The sequence below is a fragment of the Hypomesus transpacificus genome, chromosome 6, assembly GCF_021917145.1.
Source record: "Hypomesus transpacificus isolate Combined female chromosome 6, fHypTra1, whole genome shotgun sequence".
In the NCBI taxonomy this organism is placed as follows: Eukaryota; Metazoa; Chordata; class Actinopteri; order Osmeriformes; family Osmeridae; genus Hypomesus; species Hypomesus transpacificus.
The window spans coordinates 3,550,607-3,571,944 of record NC_061065.1 but is presented as its reverse complement, the minus strand read 5'-3'; the positions used below and the strand labels follow the sequence as shown (position 1 = coordinate 3,571,944).

Genomic DNA, 21,338 nt, shown 5'->3' with positions numbered 1-21,338 from the left:
TTTTTATTTGTGTCACGCCACAATTTCAAATCTATTAAATTGATATTTGCACAGGTAAATAAATGATTAGGCCTACGGTGTTACTTATCAAACGTGTTCTCAAATCCCCTTAGTGGAAATAGACTAATAACAATAGGCCATATGTCGAAGTATTCTTGAGCAGACACTGAATAATATGTTCTTATTTGTCCTTCGAACATTTTAGAATCTTAATTAAGCGGACGCTTTTACCCAAAGTGTCCTAAGGAAGAAAGAAAAAAGAAAGAAAGAAAGAAAGAAAGAAAGAAAGAAAGAAAAAAAAAGGAAAGAGAAAGAAAGAAAGACAGAAAGAAAGAAAGAAACGTTATGTAAAAAAAGTTTTTTGTCGAACGTTGTTGATCAAGCGAGATTCTGTTAAATGTGATCATCTGTTCTATTCTAGTCTTCTAGAGGGCGCTATTGGACCACATTTGGCCAATCTGATCTCATAACGGTTTATTACTGTAAAAGCCATTTGTCTATCAATGGAATTGGTCAACAAAGTGAAATCTGCGATGAAGACATCTAATCCAACAGTATGGATTTCACATAGGTCAATAACCTGAATTTTTGGCTTTGAGGTTGCGTCTTTGCAGTGTTACAATGGACTGCTAGGCCGAAATCAATGCTAACCAGATAAAGCAGATACGCTTTCCATCAAGAACTAGGGTAAACTCTAAGTGATTGTAAATAATGTTGTCTTAGCTTGAGCACTGATTGGAATTGACTGAACTTGATGTTCTAGCCTCTAATGAATAATACATTTCTAACCTATGTTAACGTTTATTAGCATTGATCTACATGTTATAGAGGATTGTTTATAAACTTCCATGACAGAGGGAGGGAGGCAGGTAATAGGTTTGGCATTATGTTGATTAGGGAGGCCAGTTTAACTCATCATCACGTTTAGGCTACATATATAATTGTAATAATAATTCGGACTGTCCTTACACAAACACATGAAACGCTTACACATTCACATACTATTGAAAACTCTCATAACTCACATAAGGGGTCCCTGGCCCCAAAAGGTTTGAGAACCCCTGATCTAATGGAATCATCATCTGTATCAGTCCTTTTCTCATATCCCTAGAAAGCCTATTAAGACCTTGTTTCTGCAGAAGGAGGCTTTAGATGTAAAGCCATTTGTCATACATGGTGGTGACATTTAATATAGATAACACTGTAATTAAATAGGAATTGGATATCCAAATGTGTACCTGTGAACGAGTGTTTGTTAGTTTTTAGTTAAATTCAGTTTCAAATGATGGATCCAACTTTTAAAATATATAAAACAGTTGATTTCCTTTAGGATGTTCATTAATTTCAGGGGCAGATCAAACACAAAATCTTGCACTATTAGGCTATAAAATCTAAATATAATCCTCGTCATCATCATCGTCCTCATGAATATGGCTAAGTGGTAGAGCATTTTTACGGCAGATCAATAGGGTGCAAGTTCAATTGTTAAAGCTTTTGTTCTTTGGATAACAACTCTGGTAATCTGGTAAATTAGTACATTATTATGGTGATTATTATATTATCATCATCATCCAAAGGTACAGCAGACAAAGTCAGAACTCCAGAATCCATACAACCCCAGGATTCCATCAGATCTTTCATTTGATTAAGACTCATTGGCCAAAATGTCAATTAATCACACATCCCTGACAGTCCCGGAGCTGTCAGCATGTAAACATCCAGCAGTCCAGTGGTGGGGGCGGGGGTGGGGGTGCTTGAGTCTGGGTCCACTCTCTGACTGGCACAACCATTAGAGGTTTTTACGCCTGTCTAAACCCAGCCCTGATAATGGATTATGCAGCCGGATTGCTGTTGCAGAAAAGACTGCACTCCTCAGGATTCATCCTTCAGACAGCCTACACCATCCAGCCCTCCACAACCCAAACCTCCACTGACCAGGCCTCCACATCCAAGTTCAGTCCTCTCCTATCCAGCTCTTTACAACCAAGACCTCCAGCTCACAATTCACACCCAAGTGTAGCTAACTTTGTGTGAATGATTATTGAACACACCAGCACTAAATAATTTCACGCCAACAAAGTGAGTTGTATTCAGTATTTAAATGTGCAATAATTGTATGAGAAACATGACATATCTGGGAAAATACTGATATTGTTGTAAATACATGGTAAATGTGGTTGGGCCTCAGAGCCATGCAAGTCTTACATTACAATACTGAAGGGGATTTTTCACTGTCATCATGTCCAGAGTTGGGCCTTCATATTAGTAAGCAGTTTGGAACGTGAATGATATTTCTTTGCCACACCTTTAGACAGGTGAAAGGAGCATAGAGAACATTCATCACCAATCACACTTTACAAACCCCTGTAACTGCCCATGAAATGTACCATGAAGGATTGGCTGAACAACTCAATATTGTTTATGTCTGCTAGCTTTTTCTGGGAGAAAAACAAGAACCCATCCATCAAAGTCTCAGCTGAAAAGGTGAAGATTCCATTATGTCCCAACAATGTATTTATTGTTTGTGTTCAGCAGCACACAAAAGCAGACGAAGAACCAATTTCCTTTTTTACCTTCATGAATAAGAATCTCATTCATCTTCCACTGCACACATTCACAAGCCAGACAACAGCATGGTGGAGCCATTATCAACTTGTCTGTGTAAATTAAATACACCTCAAGTAACAACAATGGCAGGCGCTTGAATGCGTCCTTCACAACAAGGCCTGCAGCCTTCCTTCAAGAAGCCATATTGAATACACTAGTAGACTAGGATATAATCACACTAGCAATTTTTTGATGTAGGAGACTGGCCATTAAGAACCCCAGAAACTATGTGTCTACAAACAAATCACTTGTCATTTATTACATGTAGCAACATTGATGATTGTCCCCCAGTTTCCAAGGAACTGAATGCCTTTATCAAATCAAGCCATTTTTACAAACACATACACCCACAGAACCACACCTAAACTAACCCAATATCCCCAAGCAAGACGAGGAGAAACACTAAGGCAAACTCTAAATGGACCAGTTTAACAGATTTAGCAGGCTGTGGTTTGATAAGTCAAACTCCCCCCCTTCACTACACTCAGCTGGTGTGGGACTGATAGCTTTAGCAAGATTATCTTAAATTAATCACCACATAAACTCCTTTCCACACAATACAGGTCAATGCAGAACAGACTTCCCTACCGAAGAGTCACTAATGAATGTTTCCCTGTGCCCGGGGGTGGAGGGGACAAGCTGACACTGCATTTTACTAGAGACCGTAAAGAAACAAGTTTGTTGTTTCAGTCAGACCTCTCACTGTGGAAGTAAATTAATTTCATTGGAGAGCGAAGAAAGATGAGAGAGGGAAAAAACTTTTTTTTTAAACAGTTGGCCTGCAAAAAATTGCAGTGTGTGTTGTGGAAGAAGCAGAATGGACAATAAACTTAATTTGGCATCAGTCAAGGATATTCTCGTGGTAACAGCCGCCTGTCTAAGGCTCTTAATTTCCTTCTAGATCAATAAAAAGTTAATTGAAGGATGGTCACTGACACACAGGATATGCATGTAAGGATGTAGTTATACAGTAGAACGAAACAGCTGGTAATGGTAATCGATCAATAATGACAGATGTTGTCATTGGAGTCGTGGAACATTTATAATGCAGACTTTAAGAAAATCCATCGGTTAAATAGTCTGTGACAGAGCTCTTTAGGAAAAACCTTCTACAACCTCTCCAGTCTGTCTGGGTGTGTAATGTTGTCCTGATTGGTTCTGTTCAGTCCAGGAAGTTGCCTGGAATAAATCTGTCAAGACTGCATAAATCACTTATGAATTGTAATTAATGGAACCAGTTTTGTTCTAATCAAAGCATAAATCTCGAGAGTATTCCTCAGCTAGTGTCGATGGTTCTGCTTCCTGCCTGGTAATTGATGGGCTCCCAGAATCTACCATGGGTGTTTAATCATCTGTTTATTAGGCACATTATTCAGAATGTGATTGAGAAGTGGGGAAAGTGTGGAGCACACAATGAGACAATTACGACCGACTGCCACAGAGAGGAGCGTCTTGGAGGTCCTGAATGCACCTGATGATTGCATTGAGGAAGTGTGTTGACGAGATACCACACAACAATAACTCTAGACTAAGACACTTTATCCGAAAACAGCAAAGAAAGAGGGAGGGAAAGAAAGGATTTTCTCCATAAAACGAAATTTATTCCATGGTAGCAGTACTGTACAAGAGATATAGAGCTGGTTCATCATGTATCCCAGTAGAAACAGAGCCTGTGTCTCAGATGAGATCCTGACAAGACACCATATAAATCACACCTGGGAAATTCACCTCACTTACAGGAATGCCTTATGTAATACCCAGTGGGCCCAAATATTGCTTAGCCACACATATACAAGGGGACTTATTTAAAACAATGGAAAGGCAGGATAGTTACCTATTACCTGTGTGACTAGAGGGCGGATACAAAGTAAGCTAATGAAGCTAGAGGTGAAGAATACAGCCTGTCTGAGGTCTTGGGAGGGGGTAGAATGCAGTGCAGCATTCCCCAAGAACCTGGATCACATCCACACTCACCTAAAGCCTGGAACTACACTCCACTGACAAAAATAAAACAAATTGTTTTTTTTGCTTTTTTTAAATAACAAAAAAATACAAGCTGTGAAACAGACCGCAAAAAGATCAATATTTCTATTGGACACATTTTGGTGGTGGCTCAAACTCCCAGGTTTAAAATCATCCCCCTGCTGCCCTTCCCTGCGAGGGAGGGCTGGAGGCCCCTCTCCAGTCCTCACTCCTTCCTGCGCTTCTTGTCGTGGTCGTAGTCCTTGGAGCGGCTGCTGGTGGAGGGCCTCTTGGAGCCGCCATGCTGCTTGGCCTCCTCCAAGAACTTGTCCAGACCGAACGGGTCCTCCTCAAACTGCACCGGGCCGTCACGGCGCGGCCCGTGGTCGGCACCGGAGAACTCACGGTCTGGAACAAACCTGGAGGAAGGAGTGAAGTGAGGAGAGATGGATGGAGAGAGACAGGTAAGTTATTGGGGTTAGGTTTGTCATTCTAATGATGTGTTCATTCAGAACAAAGTTCTCTCATCCAAAGTGACATCTAGCGGAATTTGAGTCTGTGACATCTTGTTGTTCTGCATGAGAGGGACGTGAGGGGGAGGCTAGGAACCAGTCCTGTACCTGCTGTTCTGCATGAGGCAGGGAACAGTCCCATACCTGCTGTTCTGCATGAGGCAGGGAACAGTCCCATACCTGCTGTTCTGCATGAGGCAGGGAACAGTCCCATACCTGCTGTTCTGCATGCGGCAGGGAACAGTCCCATACCTGCTGTTCTGCATGCGGCAGGGAACAGTCCCATACCTACTGTTCTGCATGAGGCAGGGAACAGTCCCATACCTGCTGTTCTGCATGAGGCAGGCAGGGAGGGAACAGTCCCATACCTGCTGTTCTGCATGAGGCAGGCAGGGAGGGAACAGTCCCATACCTGCTGTTCTGCATGAGGCAGGGAACAGTCCCATACCTGCTGTTCTGCATGAGGCAGGGAGGGAGGGAACAGTCCCATACCTGCTGTTCTGCATGAGGCAGGGAGGGAGGGAACAGTCCCATACCTGCTGTTCTGCATGAGGCAGGGAGGGAGGGAACAGTCCCATTCCTGCTGTTCTGCATGAGGCAGGGAACAGTCCCATACCTGCTGTTCTGCATGAGGCAGGGAACAGTCCCATACCTGCTGTTCTGCATGAGGCAGGGAACAGTCCCATACCTGCTGTTCTGCATGAGGCAGGCAGGGAGGGAACAGTCCCATACCTGCTGTTCTGCATGAGGCAGGGAGGGAGGGAACAGTCCCATACCTGCTGTTCTGCATGAGGCAGGGAACAGTCCCATACCTGCTGTTCTGCATGAGGCAGGGAACAGTCCCATACCTGCTGTTCTGCATGAGGCAGGGAACAGTCCCATACCTGCTGTTCTGCATGAGGCAGGGAACAGTCCCATACCTGCTGTTCTGCATGAGGCAGGGAACAGTCCCATACCTGCTGTTCTGCATGAGGCAGGCAGGGAGGGAACAGTCCATTTCCTGCTGTTCTGCATGAGGCAGGAAGGGAGGGAACAGTCCATTTCCTGCTGTTCTGCATGAGGCAGGCAGGGAGGGAACAGTCCCATACCTGCTGTTCTGCATGAGGCAGGCAGGGAGGGAACAGTTCCATACCTGCTGTTCTGCATGAGGCAGGCAGGGAGGGAACAGTCCCATACCTGCTGTTCTGCATGAGGCAGGCAGGCAGGGAACAGTCCCATACCTGCTGTTCTGCATGAGGCAGGCAGGGAGGGAACAGTCCCATACCTGCTGTTCTGCATGAGGCAGGCAGGGAGGGAACAGTCCCATACCTGCTGTTCTGCATGAGGCAGGCAGGGAGGGAACAGTCCCATACCTGCTGATCTGCATGAGGCAGGGAACAGTCCCATACCTGCTGTTCTGCATGAGGCAGGGAACAGTCCCATACCTGCTGTTCTGCATGAGGCAGGGAACAGTCCCATACCTGCTGTTCTGCATGCGGCAGGGAGGGAGGGAACAGCCCCATACCTGCTGTTCTGCATGAGGCAGGGAACAGTCCCATACCTGCTGTTCTGCATGAGGCAGGGATGGAGGGAACAGTCCTGTACCTGCTGTTCTGCATGAGGCAGGGAACAGTCCCATACCTGCTGTTCTGCATGAGGCAGGGAGGGAGGGAACAGTCCTGTACCTGCTGTTCTGCATGAGGGTGTCCAGGTCGTCTCCGTACACGTCCTTGTCTGAACTCTTGCCAGGCCGGTAGATGTTCTGAGCCATGTCCCGGCCGCTTCTGAACGGCTGGTCGTACACATTGTACATCTCATCCTCCCCACCTGCAAAACCACTGTCCATGCCCTGGCGGAAGAAGGGAGATTACAGAACGAAATATATATAAACAATGATGGTTTTTCAGTGTATGATATCACTCTGCTACTATAATTTCTATGTTTATATAAAATAAAACAAAACTGCATGCTTTGTGTTGTCATGTGATTTGTAAATGTGTATTAACAATGAGAGGTGTACTAAATAAAAGTGAAATGACTCGCGTGACCAGGACATGGCAAAAGGGCCCTTCCTGGTTAAATAAAGGTCAAATGGATGATGTGGTTCACCTTGCTCTGGTTGAAGAGCCTCTGGTCGTACTGGGCATCGCTGGACGTCCTGGGGTTGGGCTGTCCCAGAGCGATCAGCTCGCTGACGTCTCTGTCCTGGTCTCTCTGCAGCTTGGACCTGCACGAGCAAACACACCGCGTGGGAGAGGGTCATCCTATTGGTCTGAGAGACACCAGCCAACCACAGATCAACTGCGAGATGCCAGCCAGTCACAGATCAGCTCTGCAATCCCACAAATGAAGCACTCTGAAGTTAGGAGAGACCTACAGCATGGTGGTGAAACAGCCTGGGACACAAGCATCGTTTAGAGGGTAAGGCATATGCGTGTCATGAAGATCTGTGGGATGTAAGCCTTGCAGGCTGGGGCCATGCTGAGGGCCAGCCTAGTATGGTAATGAGAACAGTTTAATCATACAGACATCTGAGTAATGAGGCCAGTTGAATGAGATAGACTTCAGAAGTAATGAGTCTGCCCCTGCAGACATCTTACATCTTCCCCTGCTGACCACTTCACTAGACCAGACAGATGCCTTCAGTTACTGTCCAGCCCACCAACTGAATGATTCAGCAAGGGGTGTGTGTTTGAGTGAGTACATGTGTGTCTTAGAGACTGTGTCAGAGAGAGTCAGTCTGTGGACCTGTGTGTGTGTGTCTGTGTGTGGTAAGGAGTGTGTGCGTAAGCTCGTGTAGTTAGAGCGTACCTCTTATCGGGGGCGGCTCTGGAGATGTTCCTGTCGTGCTGTCTCTCCTTCCTCCTGTCATGGCGGATCTCATCGCGCTCTCGGGCCTCCCCATCCTCCCCTCCTGCACACACCCGCCAAGGAGAAGGGAGAACCAGGGGAGGGGAGGAGGGAGAGCCAGGCAGGGGAGGGGAGGAGGGAGAGCCAGACAGGGGAGGGGAGGAGGGAGAGCCAGACAGGGGAGGGGAGGAGGGAGAGCCAGGCAGGGGACGGGAGGAGGGAGAGCCAGGCAGGGGAGGGGAGGAGGGAGAGCCAGGCAGGGGAGGGGAGGAGGGAGAGCCAGGCAGGGGAGGGGAGGAGGGAGAGCCAGGCAGGGGAGGGGAGGAGGGAGAGCCAGACAGGGGAGGGGAGGAGGGAGAGCCAGGCAGGGGACGGGAGGAGGGAGAGCCAGGCAGGGGAGGGGAGGAGGGAGAGCCAGGCAGGGGAGGGGAGGAGGGAGAGCCAGGCAGGGGAGGGGAGGAGGGAGAGCCAGGCAGGGGAGGGGAGGGGAGGAGGGAGAGCCAGGCAGGGGAGGGGAGGGGAGGAGGGAGAGCCAGGCAGGGGAGGGGGGGAGGGAGAGCCAGGCAGGGGAGGGGAGGAGGGAGAGCCAGGCAGGGGAGGGGAGGAGGGAGGGAGAGCCAGGCAGGGGAGGGGAGGAGGGAGGGAGAGCCAGGCAGGGGAGGGGAGGAGGGAGGGAGAGCCAGGCAGGGGAGGGGAGGAGGGAGGGAGAGCCAGGCAGGGGAGGGGAGGAGGGAGGGAGAGCCAGGCAGGGGAGGGGAGGAGGGAGGGAGAGCCAGGCAGGGGAGGGGAGGAGGGAGGGAGAGCCAGGCAGGGGAGGGGAGGAGGGAGGGAGAGCCAGGCAGGGGAGGGGAGGAGGGAGAGCCAGGCAGGGGAGGGGAGGAGGGAGAGCCAGGCAGGGGAGGGGAGGAGGGAGAGCCAGGCAGGGGAGGGGAGGAGGGAGAGCCAGGCAGGGGAGGGGAGGAGGGAGAGCCAGGCAGGGGAGGGGAGGAGGGAGAGCCAGGGGACGGGAGGAGGGAGAGCCAGGGGACGGGAGGAGGGAGAGCCAGGGGAGGGAAGGAGATATGAGGGATGGATTAGTGTTGTGAAAGCGTGACATAGGCTGACATGCTGTTTCGCAGCCATCTGAAATTAAGAGCTACACCCAAGACTGCCATCTAGGCGAAGTGTATGCAAATTAACCTATATTAGGCCCGCTATTTGTAACGGTCGAAAACCTTCTTGCTGGTAGATGTTGACACATCAAGATGATACATTTTGAAGAAGACTGAGGTGTTGTATGCATTTGCACTTGTGACATTTAAGAAAAATGCAAATTCCAATCAATGATGGTTTGGTGTGTGAAAGGACCATACAAATCAAGTTTGGCCAGAGAGACTGACCTTTGTCCCCGTGCCCTTTGATCCCTGCCCTGCGGTCTCGGGCCATCTGAGCCAGCTCCCTCAGCTTCTCCTCCTTCTTCTCCTTCTCTTTCTGGGCCATCTTCTTCTCCACCTGCGCCCTCATCTCCACAGCCTCTCTGGCCTGCACAACACACACACAGTTCACAACACACACACACAGTTCATGAGTACAATCACAATTATCATGCGTTTATTTAGGCAATTATCCACATTTGCAACTTGGATATCAATTTTGCGATGTAGAAGGGGGGTATTAGCACCTGTGACTTCCAGGTCCGCAGTCAAGCGCTATACCACTGGGCTAAATCTATTCCCTTGTGAAAAACTACAGAATGATATATCCTAAAATGTATATATAGTCTTGGGGTTCTTATTTTCCCATGCTATACAGTGACATGGTGGTTGATGTAACCTTCATGTAAAGTGTTGCCATGTAGTTACATGGTAAAGTCAGGTCGTACCTTTCTGTCAGCGATGTACAGCGCCTCGGCCAGTTTAGCAAAGTTCTCGTTGATGTGAACCGTCTGCAGGCCTCTGCCGTCTGCAGCCAGGCGCTTGTCCAGTGGGATGGTGTAACCCTGAGAGAACACGCAAGCCATCAGGACAGGAAGTGTGCCTTTGCATGCCTGCCCGTGTGTTTACATGTCTGTGCACACGTGCGGGTGTGTCAATGTGTGCATGTTTTCGTGTGTGTTCATATGTGAGTGTGTGTGCGTGTTGGGTACAATATGTTGCCTAGCTCAGCCTGCACAGTGAGCCGGGTCAGACAGATCCTCGGTACCTTGGCGTTCTTCCAGTTGGAGATGCAAGGAGGAATCTTCCACTCCTGCTGCTCCTTCACAGTCATCTGAAAGCACAGAAGGTCCAACACCGGTCACATCCAACACCGGTCACATCCAACACCGGTCACATCCAACACCGGTCACATCCAACACCGGTCACATCCAACACCGGTCACATCCAAAACCCAAAATTGTTGCAGGTGCTGGTCTGTGGCCATCTGTGAAGCCCTTAGTGACTTGACTTGAGTGGTGGACCAGGGTCCCGCTCGTACCTTTCTGCTGGGGGAGTGCATGACGGGGGCAGGCGGCGAGGGAGGCCCACGAGGGATCTTCTTGTTGATCCTGGAACAGACATCCACACAAAGCAAATTAGAGAACTCATTCGTTTTTTTTTTTTTTTTTAAGTGAATTTTTTTTACTGTTTTCGAGATTTCATTTAACCAGGATTGGCTCACTGAGATTTATTTATATCTCCACATTTTCCATAGTAATGAACATGGTGTTTCCTTACTTGAAGCGTGGGGGCTCCATGGGGTCTTTCTGCATCTCCACCATGCGGATGACCCTCTGCTTCGCCCCCGAGTTGAAGGCCACGCCCTGCTGGGACGGGGTGTACCTGCAGGAGACAGAAAGTGGGTCACCATGGGGGGTATAGACAGACAGGAAGTAAGTCTCCATGGGGGGACAGACAGGGAGAGGGTCAACCATGTGGAGAACCGAGACAGCAAGTGGGTTGACATAGTGGTGCCAGAAAGGAAGGGGTCAACGTTTCGTGATGGTATAGCATTTAACTGAGGAGCACAAGGTCCCTGGGCGTTTGTGTCTTTCAATATGGACATGCATGTGGGTTTGGATGAAAGAGTCTGCTAAATCAACCAAATGTAGTGTAAATGGGTGGTGTAAGTCCCCTGGCAGTCCTACCTGATGTACTGAGCAGGCGCCTGCTTGTCTGCTGCTCTCACAGGCATGGCTGCTGCAATCTTCTGAGACACCTGCTTATCCAGCGCTGAGCGGGTCTTCTCTGTTAGCTGCACACATGAGGAAATACACTCCACGGGTCAACAGGAGCAACATGGTGTGACATATAAACATTTACATACTTCTGAAACAACAAATTCAGCTAATTCATATCAAATGTATTTGTATAGCCCTTTTAACAAGCAATGTCACAAAGTCTTAATGACTTAAACAACAATGTTTGATGTGCTTGTCAACACTAGCTGGGTGGATGGGGCTGCTGGATGAGGGGGGCGTGCTGGATGAGGGGGGCGTGCTAGGTGGATGGGGCTGCTTGGTGAGCGGGGCGTGCTGGATGAGGGGGGCGTGCTGGATGAGGGGGGCGTGCTGGATGAGGGGGGCGTGCTGGGCTCGTGGTCTCACCTCCTTCACGGCCTCCTCGTCGGGCCTCTGCAGCTCTGGGGCGTCGTCATTCAGCACCTCCTTAGGAAGCAGGTCTGTGTACTTGCTGAAGATCACCTACACAGGGAACAGTATAGGGCTCAGAGGTGCCCCCATCCTACACAGACAGGGAGGGCTGGAGCCCAGTGGCACAGCATTTGGCCGCAGATGTTGCATTGAACATTGAAAAAGTTAACCCCCCCCTACCCCACACCGTTTAATTGCTCTGGATTAAAGTGTCTTGTGAATTAATACAGTTTCATTATTATTATTACGTTATCTAACGTTGTCTAGGACCACCAGCCTTACCTTGTCCTTGCCCTGGCCCTGCCTGGCTATGGCATCGTATTTGATCTTGCCCTCTGCGTCCACCTGGACGGCCAGGGCGTTGGATGTCTTCTTCTTCCTGGCCATCTCCTGGGGGAACTGGGCCACATGGATCTCTGGGAAGGCTCCCCCATCGCCGAAGTCCTGCATACACAAACCACCAGTCAGCCACACTTGAGAATTCAAAGCAGTGACAATCAGCTGAAACAGACTGGCTGAGAGGTTATGGGCCACAATGAGCTGTTCTGATTAACTAGTCAGTAAAATGTTTATATACAAAAGCATTTCCTCTTCATTAGGTTCCATCTTTACGTACCTCCAGAGAGCGGGGCACCCATCCCTTCCTGTGTTCATATGGAGGGGGTTCTCGGCGGGATGATACCAGTGCAGTGGACTGAGACCTCTGCGCCCTCGCCTTTTCCTCGGCCTCAAGCTGGTCCTGAGATAGCTGGGTCGGCGCCGGTAGAAAGCTACAAGCAGAAGTACCGGTGAGCGTCAACTAACTTACTATCGTTTGAACATGAAACTTTGATGTAACCGCGAGTTACCAAGTAGGTTAAAAAATTAAGAACAAATATGTTTTAGTAAATAGTTGGTTAGCAAAATTCATCTTTCTCGCGACTGTAAATAACACATGATAGCTAGGCTAGCAAGCTAAAGCGCAATGCGAAATCAATTAAAGATATGGTTGGTTTAACATGTCAATGATATATTGCTAAAATAATCCACGACAGAGCAGCTAAAACAAGAGCCGTGCACTAGATTTTCGCAAAATAGCCAGCTAGTAGGCCGCCAACGTTTGCTGTGTGTTGCTGTTGCTAGCACATGCCAGCTAGCTAGCTAGCTAGCTTGCTGGTTAACAAAAAGGCGAATCCCGATACAAGTTCATGTAAACTCTGTTGTCTTGGCAAAACGAACTCCAAGAAACCAATAACACGTCCATGTCAGAGGAATAGTAGCCAATAATTGCGGTTATTAAGTAAATAGATATTAAGTCTTTGCCACAGAACTCACCTCGTAAGCGACATTTTCCTTTCTTCTACGCTTGAATCTGACGTGGTACGCCGGTACGTTTTCGTGTTCTCGCGATGATTACTTAACCCTGCTTTGGGTCGCAGGTCTTTTTCTTTGCAAACAATGAGTTTTACAAAAATAAAATAATTGGTAACAAGACGGACTTTAATTTGGACAGCAAATTTGTTATTACATTTCTCATTTTTCAGAAAATGTCTAAATGTAAATCTTGTATTGACCTATTTATGAAAATGTATTGATTACTTTTATCAGTTTTTAAATAGCCTACGTTCCATTCTCTCAACAAAACACCAGAAAATAGGGTGCAAGCATGGGGTTAAAGCCACATTACACTACAAAAGGTCCTATCAACTTTAAGTGGATAAATATTAATCATGAACGTTCTAATGATGAAAACAAGTAGGCTGCCAGTGGAGTAAGAGCATTTCACTAACATTTCTTAAAATAATGTGCTGTTTAAAGAAATGAAGTGACAACATAAGCCATTTACACTAGAAACAATTAGATTTAAAATATAAAAAAGATGATCCCACTGTAGAAAATAAACAGTGGTTAGTGCAATACAGTCTGCATTTGAATCAGACACAGTGGAACAATAACATGATTTATGGAAGAAATTAGCGATATAACATGATTCTGAGAAGAGTCCACAGTAACAACAAAATCATATGTTAAGTGCAACATATTTAAGATATTTATTAATTTAAGAAAACAATGTGTTCCAGGTCTACAACTCCCTTGACAGTTTGGTGTGAATCACAAATCCTTCCTTTAGCCCTGAGCGATGACAGGATCAACAATTTTATTTATTTATTTTCTGAGCTATCCTGAGGGTGTTAAAACATGTTTGTCATCTCTGCTCAGAGCTCAGAAGAGATGTGGATCCAGGTCCCTGGGTGGTTGTTCTGACTGAGTGTGGATTTACTGGCACTCCACACTCCTAAAGCCATATAAACTGATATATTTCTGTATTTTCTCAAGTAGTGACTGAGGAACAATTAGGCAGTTTTATAATGACACAACAGAGACACTAAATTATTCTGACAGTCTGCATTGGTAAACTGACAGTCTGTTGCGTAAGATGTTCAGACTATTGTCTTGGATGTAATTTCAGTATTGAACATGATGTAATTCGTTGGGCACTTGTCATCCTGTTGTACTGACAGCCTTGAGCCCGCCGCAGGCAATGTACCAGGGAAGACCAGAGGCAACCTTTCTCACTGGCACTCTGGTATGTTAGGAGTGTAAGCAAATTATCTTAATGGGTTTTAAAGAGTAAGGAAGATTTCACCTTGAGCATCCAATCTTCCTTACTCTCCCTGTCTCTCTTTTTCTCTCACCTTCTCTCTCCTTATTTTCTCTCTTCCTCACTCTTCCTCACTCTTCCTCTCTCTTCCTCTCTCTTCTTCTCTATTCCTCTCTCTTCCTCTCTCTTCCTCTCTGTCTTCCTCTCTCTCCCATCTCTTTCCTTCAGGCCACGGCAGTCTGTCACTCTCTCAGGAGAGACGCAGTTATTAATGTGACAGAGGGTAAAAGGACGCGTCAGATGAGATCAATCACCACGCCCAGGCAAGGGACGGGAACGCTTTTAATAGACCCAATCATCTGGGTGCTTCTCTGCTGGGGCACACGTACGTGTGGCATTTGGCATTGAGGGGCCTTCTCCCTGTCGATCTCCATCTCTCGCTCTCTCTGTCTCTTTCTCTGTCTCTCGCTATGTCTCTCGCTCACTCTCTCTATTCCTCTTTCTCTCTCCATCTCTCTCTCTAGGTCTTTCTTTCTTGCCATCCATCTCTTGCTGTGTCTCCGTTGTTCTCACTTTCCATCTCTGTCCATCTCCCTCTCTCCATCTCTCTGTCTCTCTATCTATCTCTTGCTCCATCTCTATGTGTCCTTTTCTCTCCGTATCATCTTTCCATCTCTCTCTCTTCTTCCCTTGCCTCTGTTTCTCACAAGGTCAGGTTTGCAAGCAGTGTCTGGCTGGCCCAGATTCCAGACTAAGGATGCTTGGTGGTGGAGGATTCATCAAGTTAGTCTGCTCTTAACAAACAGACATGCAGGTAACCTTGAATATTTCTCAACACTGACGCTAATTCTCTGATACAAACCCATGCAAATCAAAACTATTGTTACAAAGTGATACTTTAAATTTCAGATTTTGCTGAAAATATCATACATTTTTCATTGCGTTCTCTCCCTATTGTGTAAGATCAAGGTTGTTGTTTTGTTTATCAGTGAAGTCCATCTGTGACCCTGTTGTTCCCGGGGTGGGGTCAGAGGTCAGGGAGGGCCCCTGTCACCAAGGGTCCTGACAGGAGCCGACACAGAGGTGGCAGAGTAGCGGCCATGTCAAACCTCCTGAAGAAAAGCATAAAGAGCAGAGGAAAACAACAGTTTAAGAAAACAGTCGAGACGCTACAGACAGAAATCTCTCTCTTATGAGAAGAGAGCCTCTCTCTTTCTCTCTCTCTCTTTCCCTCTCTCTCTTTCTCTGTCTTTTCTCCCCCTCTCTTTCTCACTAAGATGTTTATTACTGTAATTACTTAATTTAATGTACGTTAATGAGTGATAAGCATAAACAACTAAGGGAAGGAGAGATGTGTGCGTGTGAGAGTTAACTGGGATGAGGAAAGGGGAGGAATTACGTCATTACCCGATCATGAGGGCGCGTGTTCATAACGTGTGAAAATATGCAATTTTTATACCACTTACACTGTCTTTCACCCGAAGGGTGTTAGTGATGTGTTTGCTTCTTCTGTTGGTGGCATGCCCCGCAAAACACCCTCCTGCCCCCAACATACCCCACCCTCCTGCCCCCAACATACCCCACCCTCCTGCCCCCAACATACCCCACCCTCCAGTCCACTACATACCCCACCCTCCTGCCCACTACATACCCCACCCTCCTGCCCCCAACATACCCCACCCTCCTGCCCCCAACATACCCCACCCTCCAGTCCACTACATACCCCACCCTCCAGTCCACTACATACCCCACCCTCCTGCCCCCAACATACCCCACCCTCCTGCCAGGACTGCATGAGTAGTGGAGGAGTGAATGAAGGAAGGAAAAACAACAAAAACTGGGTCAGCAGCCTAGGATGGACACACGCACACGTAGGCACACACACACACACGTGCGCGTGAGCACACGCGAGCACACATGCACATGGACACAAACACACTCACAACACTTGTGTGAAGGCACCCACAGTCAGCGGGGTCTTCCAGGTGGACACAGCACTCAGCTCTAAACTGAACCAATAAAAGGCAGACAGCAGATAAGACAAGCCCCCATGGTGAAGTGAGTCCTGTCAGAGTCATCAGTGTTCCTGAACTGGCCCCCGGATTTACCAGCCTGGCGTCACCTGCATTATTCAACAGGGTTGCCGGCGTTTTTCTCACATCGTTTTGTCTCTGGTCTGAAGCAGTTTGAAAACACAGCAGGAAAGCTGCCCAGGGAGCCCCCCCCCTCCCACCCCACACACACACACACAGCACTCCCGCCCTCCTCCTCAATCTAGAGGACAAGACAGGTACACGCTGCTCTGCTCCACTTGCCCCTCTTCACTATTCCTCTGGGTTCTCTCTCCTGACTTGCTAGAGAGCCAGGGAGCAAGGGAGAGGCGAGGGAGGGAGAGAGACAGAGAGATAGACAGAGAAAGGAGACAGGTAGAGAGAGGGAGAAAGAGGGCTAGAGACAGAAAGGGAGGAGAGAGGGACAGAAAGGGTTAGGGAGAGATGAGTTTGTGGTTTTAACGGCTGCCAAGCTCTCAGTGGGGACGTCAGCCTGGTCAGTGTATGTTAGGGCTGAGGGCCATGTTGTTTGGCCTCTGCTGAGTGGGTTTAGGCCTGGTCAATGCTCCACTCACACCATCTGTATTGTGTGTGAGTGTGTGTGCATGTGTGTGTTTCTTTCCGGGAGTTTGTGTGAGTGTGTCTATGAGTGTGTGTGTCTGTGAACGTGTGTGTCAGTGTTTCTATGTGTGAGTGAGTGTGTGTGTGTGCATATCTGTATGTTTTTGTGTCTGGGAGCATGCATGTCTGGGAGTGTGTGTTTCTATCTGTCAGTGAGTGTGTGTATGTGTGTGTGGTTCTGTCAGGGGGTGTGTGTTTCTGTCAGGGTGTGTGTGAGAGTGTGTGTTTACAGGGAGAGGAACACAAAGCCAGCAGAGGTCAATGGAAGGCTTTAAAAGCTTATGAGAGTAAATAACCCATCACACAGAGCCAGCACGGACTGCTGGAGCTCACCAGGACACTGGGAGGAGAGAGGAGCCAGCAGACAGCAGATTCTCTGTGTGTGTACACCTGTGTGTGTGTGTATGAGTGCATGCATGTGAATGTGTGCATGTGTGTGTGTGTATTAATTGGGATGAAGGGGCCACATGTTGAAATGATCTATTACAACATTTACAACACACACGATTGATTAGAATACAAAATAGAGATGAAAGATGCAAATATTGTAACAGTTCAGATTCTGCTGGTCTGCCGTGCTGTAGGCTGTGATGTCTGCACCTGCCAGTAGATGGCAGCACTATCTTGAAAAGGCTTTGTGCCAGTGAGAATAAACTACATAAATTAACACAACGCAACAAACTGAATCACGACCCCACACACCATTTCACAAAGACACATGCACTCACACACACACAGTCACACAGTCACAGACAGCGTCCGTGCCAGAAGCAGCATGAGGGCGTGCTCGTCTGAGAGGCAGGGCTAGAAAGATGTAACCTCTATCTAGGTTGAGGAGATATTTTTTCTTGGTCGGACCCTCTACACACCCATAGCGGTCATGATGCACATCCTGGCCCAGGCGGCTGCAGCCAGGCCGAGCAATTCCACGGACAGCTCTTCTCCCCGGTTGAGAAAAAACTCTAATTTCCTAATCTACTCGAAATTGCTTCGTCACTCCGTAGGTACTCGTTCAGAGAGCTGTGAGAGAAGGCTGATTAAAATACTCTCAGCAAACATACACTGCGTTTCGACAATTACTCTGCTGACTGCTGATCGCATTCAAATAAATAAGCCAAGCGTTTTTTATTCCCTGATATCTCCCGTGACATGCTGCGTCATCCCCCCAGGCCCGTAGAGTCGGTGCTCGCTCTAGCTCTGACCTTGAGAAGACCAATGGCACGATCGAGGCTAATCTAGAGCATGTCGCTCGATCGCAAGAGCTGATAGCGAGCTGCTTTCCCACCACTGGCGATATGGATCGCTACACTCTCTCTACAACCCCGAAAGTGAAGCAGAGGTGTTAAAACAAAATGTACACCTACTCAGAATCCAACTGCTTTTGTTCAGCTCTGTTTTAAACTAGTCATTGTGGATGTTAGCGCAGTGAAAATACAACGCGAGGAGAGGGGAGGAGTTGGTGGTCTATATAGGTTGCAGCGATCGTAAACCGGTTTGGTATTGGTTATTAACTTTTCAAGTAGGTTGTAAATGCAGGCAGGTTTGGTATCTGGATATACACTGGTGGACTGTGTGTCCCTAGGCTCTCCTCCCCCCCTCCCTCCCTCCCTCCCCCCCTCCCTCCCTCCCTCCTCCTCTCCTCCACTCTCATGTCTTCTGCTCTCCTCTCCCTATGGCACCCGCAGGATGATCTGATGCCTGAAGAAACTTGCTCCATGAGGAATTTGCTCGACAAGACAAACACTCATACTACACCCATACTCTGCATGCTTCTACCCTACTCAACACAGAAACACACTTATCTTCTTGTCACCATTCCTCAGGGTGTTCACATATTCCCAGCAGATGACTCACAGTGAAACAAAAACCTACCAGTGAATGACACGGCAGTGCATTATACATTCAGTGTGTATCTACTGGCATCACTCTCTGTTGATTAACAGTCTGAGATGTGTTACGTAACATTCATTACAAATCACAAAACAACATGAGCATTATTGTAAGAAAAGTGGTAAGGGTTGGAGGAATTAAACCCAGTCGCACAGTCAGTCAGTCAATTACTCATTATTTTACAAATGTTTACCTCTCTCTCTCTCTCTCTCTCTCTCTCTCTCTCTCTCTCTCTCTCTCTCTCTCTCTCTCTCTCTCTCTCTCTCTCTCTCTGTTTCTCTCTCTCAAACACACACACACACACACGCACAGGTCCACAGTAAGGCCATAAGGCCCCTCTGAACACTGTCTGATTGATTTGTCAGAGGAACACAGTTAGAGGAACACAGAGGAACATAGCCGTACTGCTTCATCTTTATGCATGGAGGTGCCTTCCGGAGCCATCCACCCATCACACACACACACACACACACACACACACACACACACACACACACACACACACACACACACACACACACACACACACACACACACACACAGACAACCACACACAAAGCACATGCACACACTAACAGACACACACACACACTCACACACACATCCTCGCCCCAAGGGCACCCAGTGTTCTGAGAGGGAGCTCATTTTCATAACGAGTGGCGCCATGGTTCACCTGGGGACACTGCCAGCCTCTGTGGCAACCGGGGGGGGGGGGGGCTGTCGGGCGCCCGGTGGGGGTGAGGTGGGGAAAGGCGTCCACCCTAACCGCTCCTGACAGTTGGTGGTGTGTGTATGTGTGTGTGTGTGGGGGGGGGGGGGGCACACCTGGGCCACACTAGAGCATCAGCTGTGCTCTCAGGTAGGAGACACACGCGCACAGCTGCAGAGCCTGCAGTGACTTCATGACATCTTGACAATCTCAATGACATGTCATTTATAGAGCCCCTTCCTTCCTTCATTGTTGTGGTCTCAAGGTGCCGCAAGGTTTTAAAAGGAGAGAAAGCAATCGAGCAATGAATAGATCAATACAAAACGTGTAGGAGTGCAGAATAGAATTGTAGAATTCCTTATTGATTATTGACACAATTTACAAGTATAGATTTGGCTTCTCACCCTAATTTCTTAGGGTGTTTGCAAACACTCACCCAGAGACACAGAAAGTCAGAAACAAGAGAGAGACAGAAAGAGAGACAGAGAATGAGAGACACAGACAGAGAGCGACAGAAAGACAGAGGGAGATTGAGAGAAAGACCTGACTGTGGTGGGGGGGGCAGAGATCACACATTTTAACATACCGCCTCGACGGCAAAGTAGTGATGCATGACAAGGAAATACAGCGCGTGAAATGAGCTCCGGCTCCCCTCACTCTGCTCTGATCCGCTCCGACTGACGTCAGCTGGTCCCGCGTGTGTCGACGCTGTCGTTTTCCTCATAAAGGAACGAGCTGACGGGAGGAAGCACGTGAGGGAAGCAGACGCAGAGTCAAGGTCTTCTAGATGTTTCTGTGGTGGTTGTGGAATGTGTTGCCTTGAATCTTCTCATTGTTGGACCTACTAAGGTGTGCATGTGACTTCACCATGTGACCGTGATGTATTTGAACCCCACAACATAAAAAACAAAACACATTTCAGCAGAGAAACCACAGAGCAGTTCCCCAGATGTCTGTAAATGTCTCCAAACAAGGTCGACAGTAATTAACTAACGTCTGGCACCTTCAGGAGGGTGCACTCCCCAGCGTGTCTTCGAGGATGGCTGGCTGTCAGCGATCCAGGTAACTGCAACCTCGTCCTTCACCCTCCTTGTAATGTCATGAGCTCGGTTGGTCGACCCCTGAGAGGACAAAGACCACCAGCCTCACTTGACCTCCTGGCTCCCCGCTGGGAAGGAGGACAGAGTCTTCTCCGGCCGACAGTGCAATAATTCAAGGTTGGCAGTCTCACGCAGTCAGACGTAATGCCTGCCCGACAGGATAGCTCTCCTGAGGGACAAACGGGGACTTGGTGGATGACAGACCATTGGAGGAACAGAGACGGAATTTCCCTGTGGCTGTTACACTGACAAGTACATGCTCACCTCAGCTTCTCTCCTCTCCTCGTCCCTAACCCTAACCCTCTCCTGTCCTCGTCCCTAACCCTAACCCTAACCCTAACCCTAACCCTAACCCTAACCCTAACCCTAACCCTAACCCTAACCCTATCCTGTTTCTTATCTCCTCTCTTCTCCGATCATCTCTGATCCTCTTCTCTTCTCCTCTCTCCTTTTCTCTCCTCTCATCCTTTCCTCTCCTTTTGTTTGACCATGTTTTTTTCTCCGTGTGAACGTAGAGTAGGCTCGTTGTCATTTCCCCTTAGGACAGACATGAAGGTTGAGACTCACATTGACAAGTTGGTTCCTGCAGGGCTTCACATGCAGGCTGTGGAAAGCTTCTAACAACTTGCAACTAACAGCATGCACAATGCACACACACATACACACCCACACAACAGAAACCTTCACCCATTACTTATAATGTAACTAAGCACCAAAATATCATTAGTACAATGAACTTCTGATCCTTGACTTTCTGTTGTACTTTTTCTAGGTGGACTATTTGTAGGTAGCTTAGAATAATAGCACAGACAAACAATGAGCTTTATGTGAGCTCACATTAACTCCAATGGTGTTATGAATGGCATTAT

At 47.9% G+C, this 21,338-nt stretch overlaps 1 protein-coding gene across 1 annotated transcript; it reads right to left on the bottom strand.

The window, feature by feature from the left end:
* Positions 1–4,186: 4,186 nt before the first annotated feature.
* snw1 (SNW domain containing 1) lies at positions 4,187–12,889 on the bottom strand. Its single transcript, XM_047022123.1, has 14 exons — positions 12,832–12,889; positions 12,134–12,287; positions 11,800–11,961; positions 11,473–11,568; positions 11,014–11,120; positions 10,604–10,708; positions 10,365–10,434; positions 10,092–10,157; positions 9,772–9,888; positions 9,290–9,431; positions 7,872–7,974; positions 7,170–7,287; positions 6,746–6,909; positions 4,187–4,988 (listed from the first exon to the last, which is right to left on the bottom strand). The coding sequence occupies exons 1-14, from the start codon at positions 12,843–12,845 to the stop codon at positions 4,796–4,798; spliced, it is 1,611 nt and encodes a 536-aa protein (XP_046878079.1). The 5' UTR covers positions 12,846–12,889; the 3' UTR covers positions 4,187–4,795.
* Between the last annotated feature and the right edge of the window lie 8,449 nt (positions 12,890–21,338).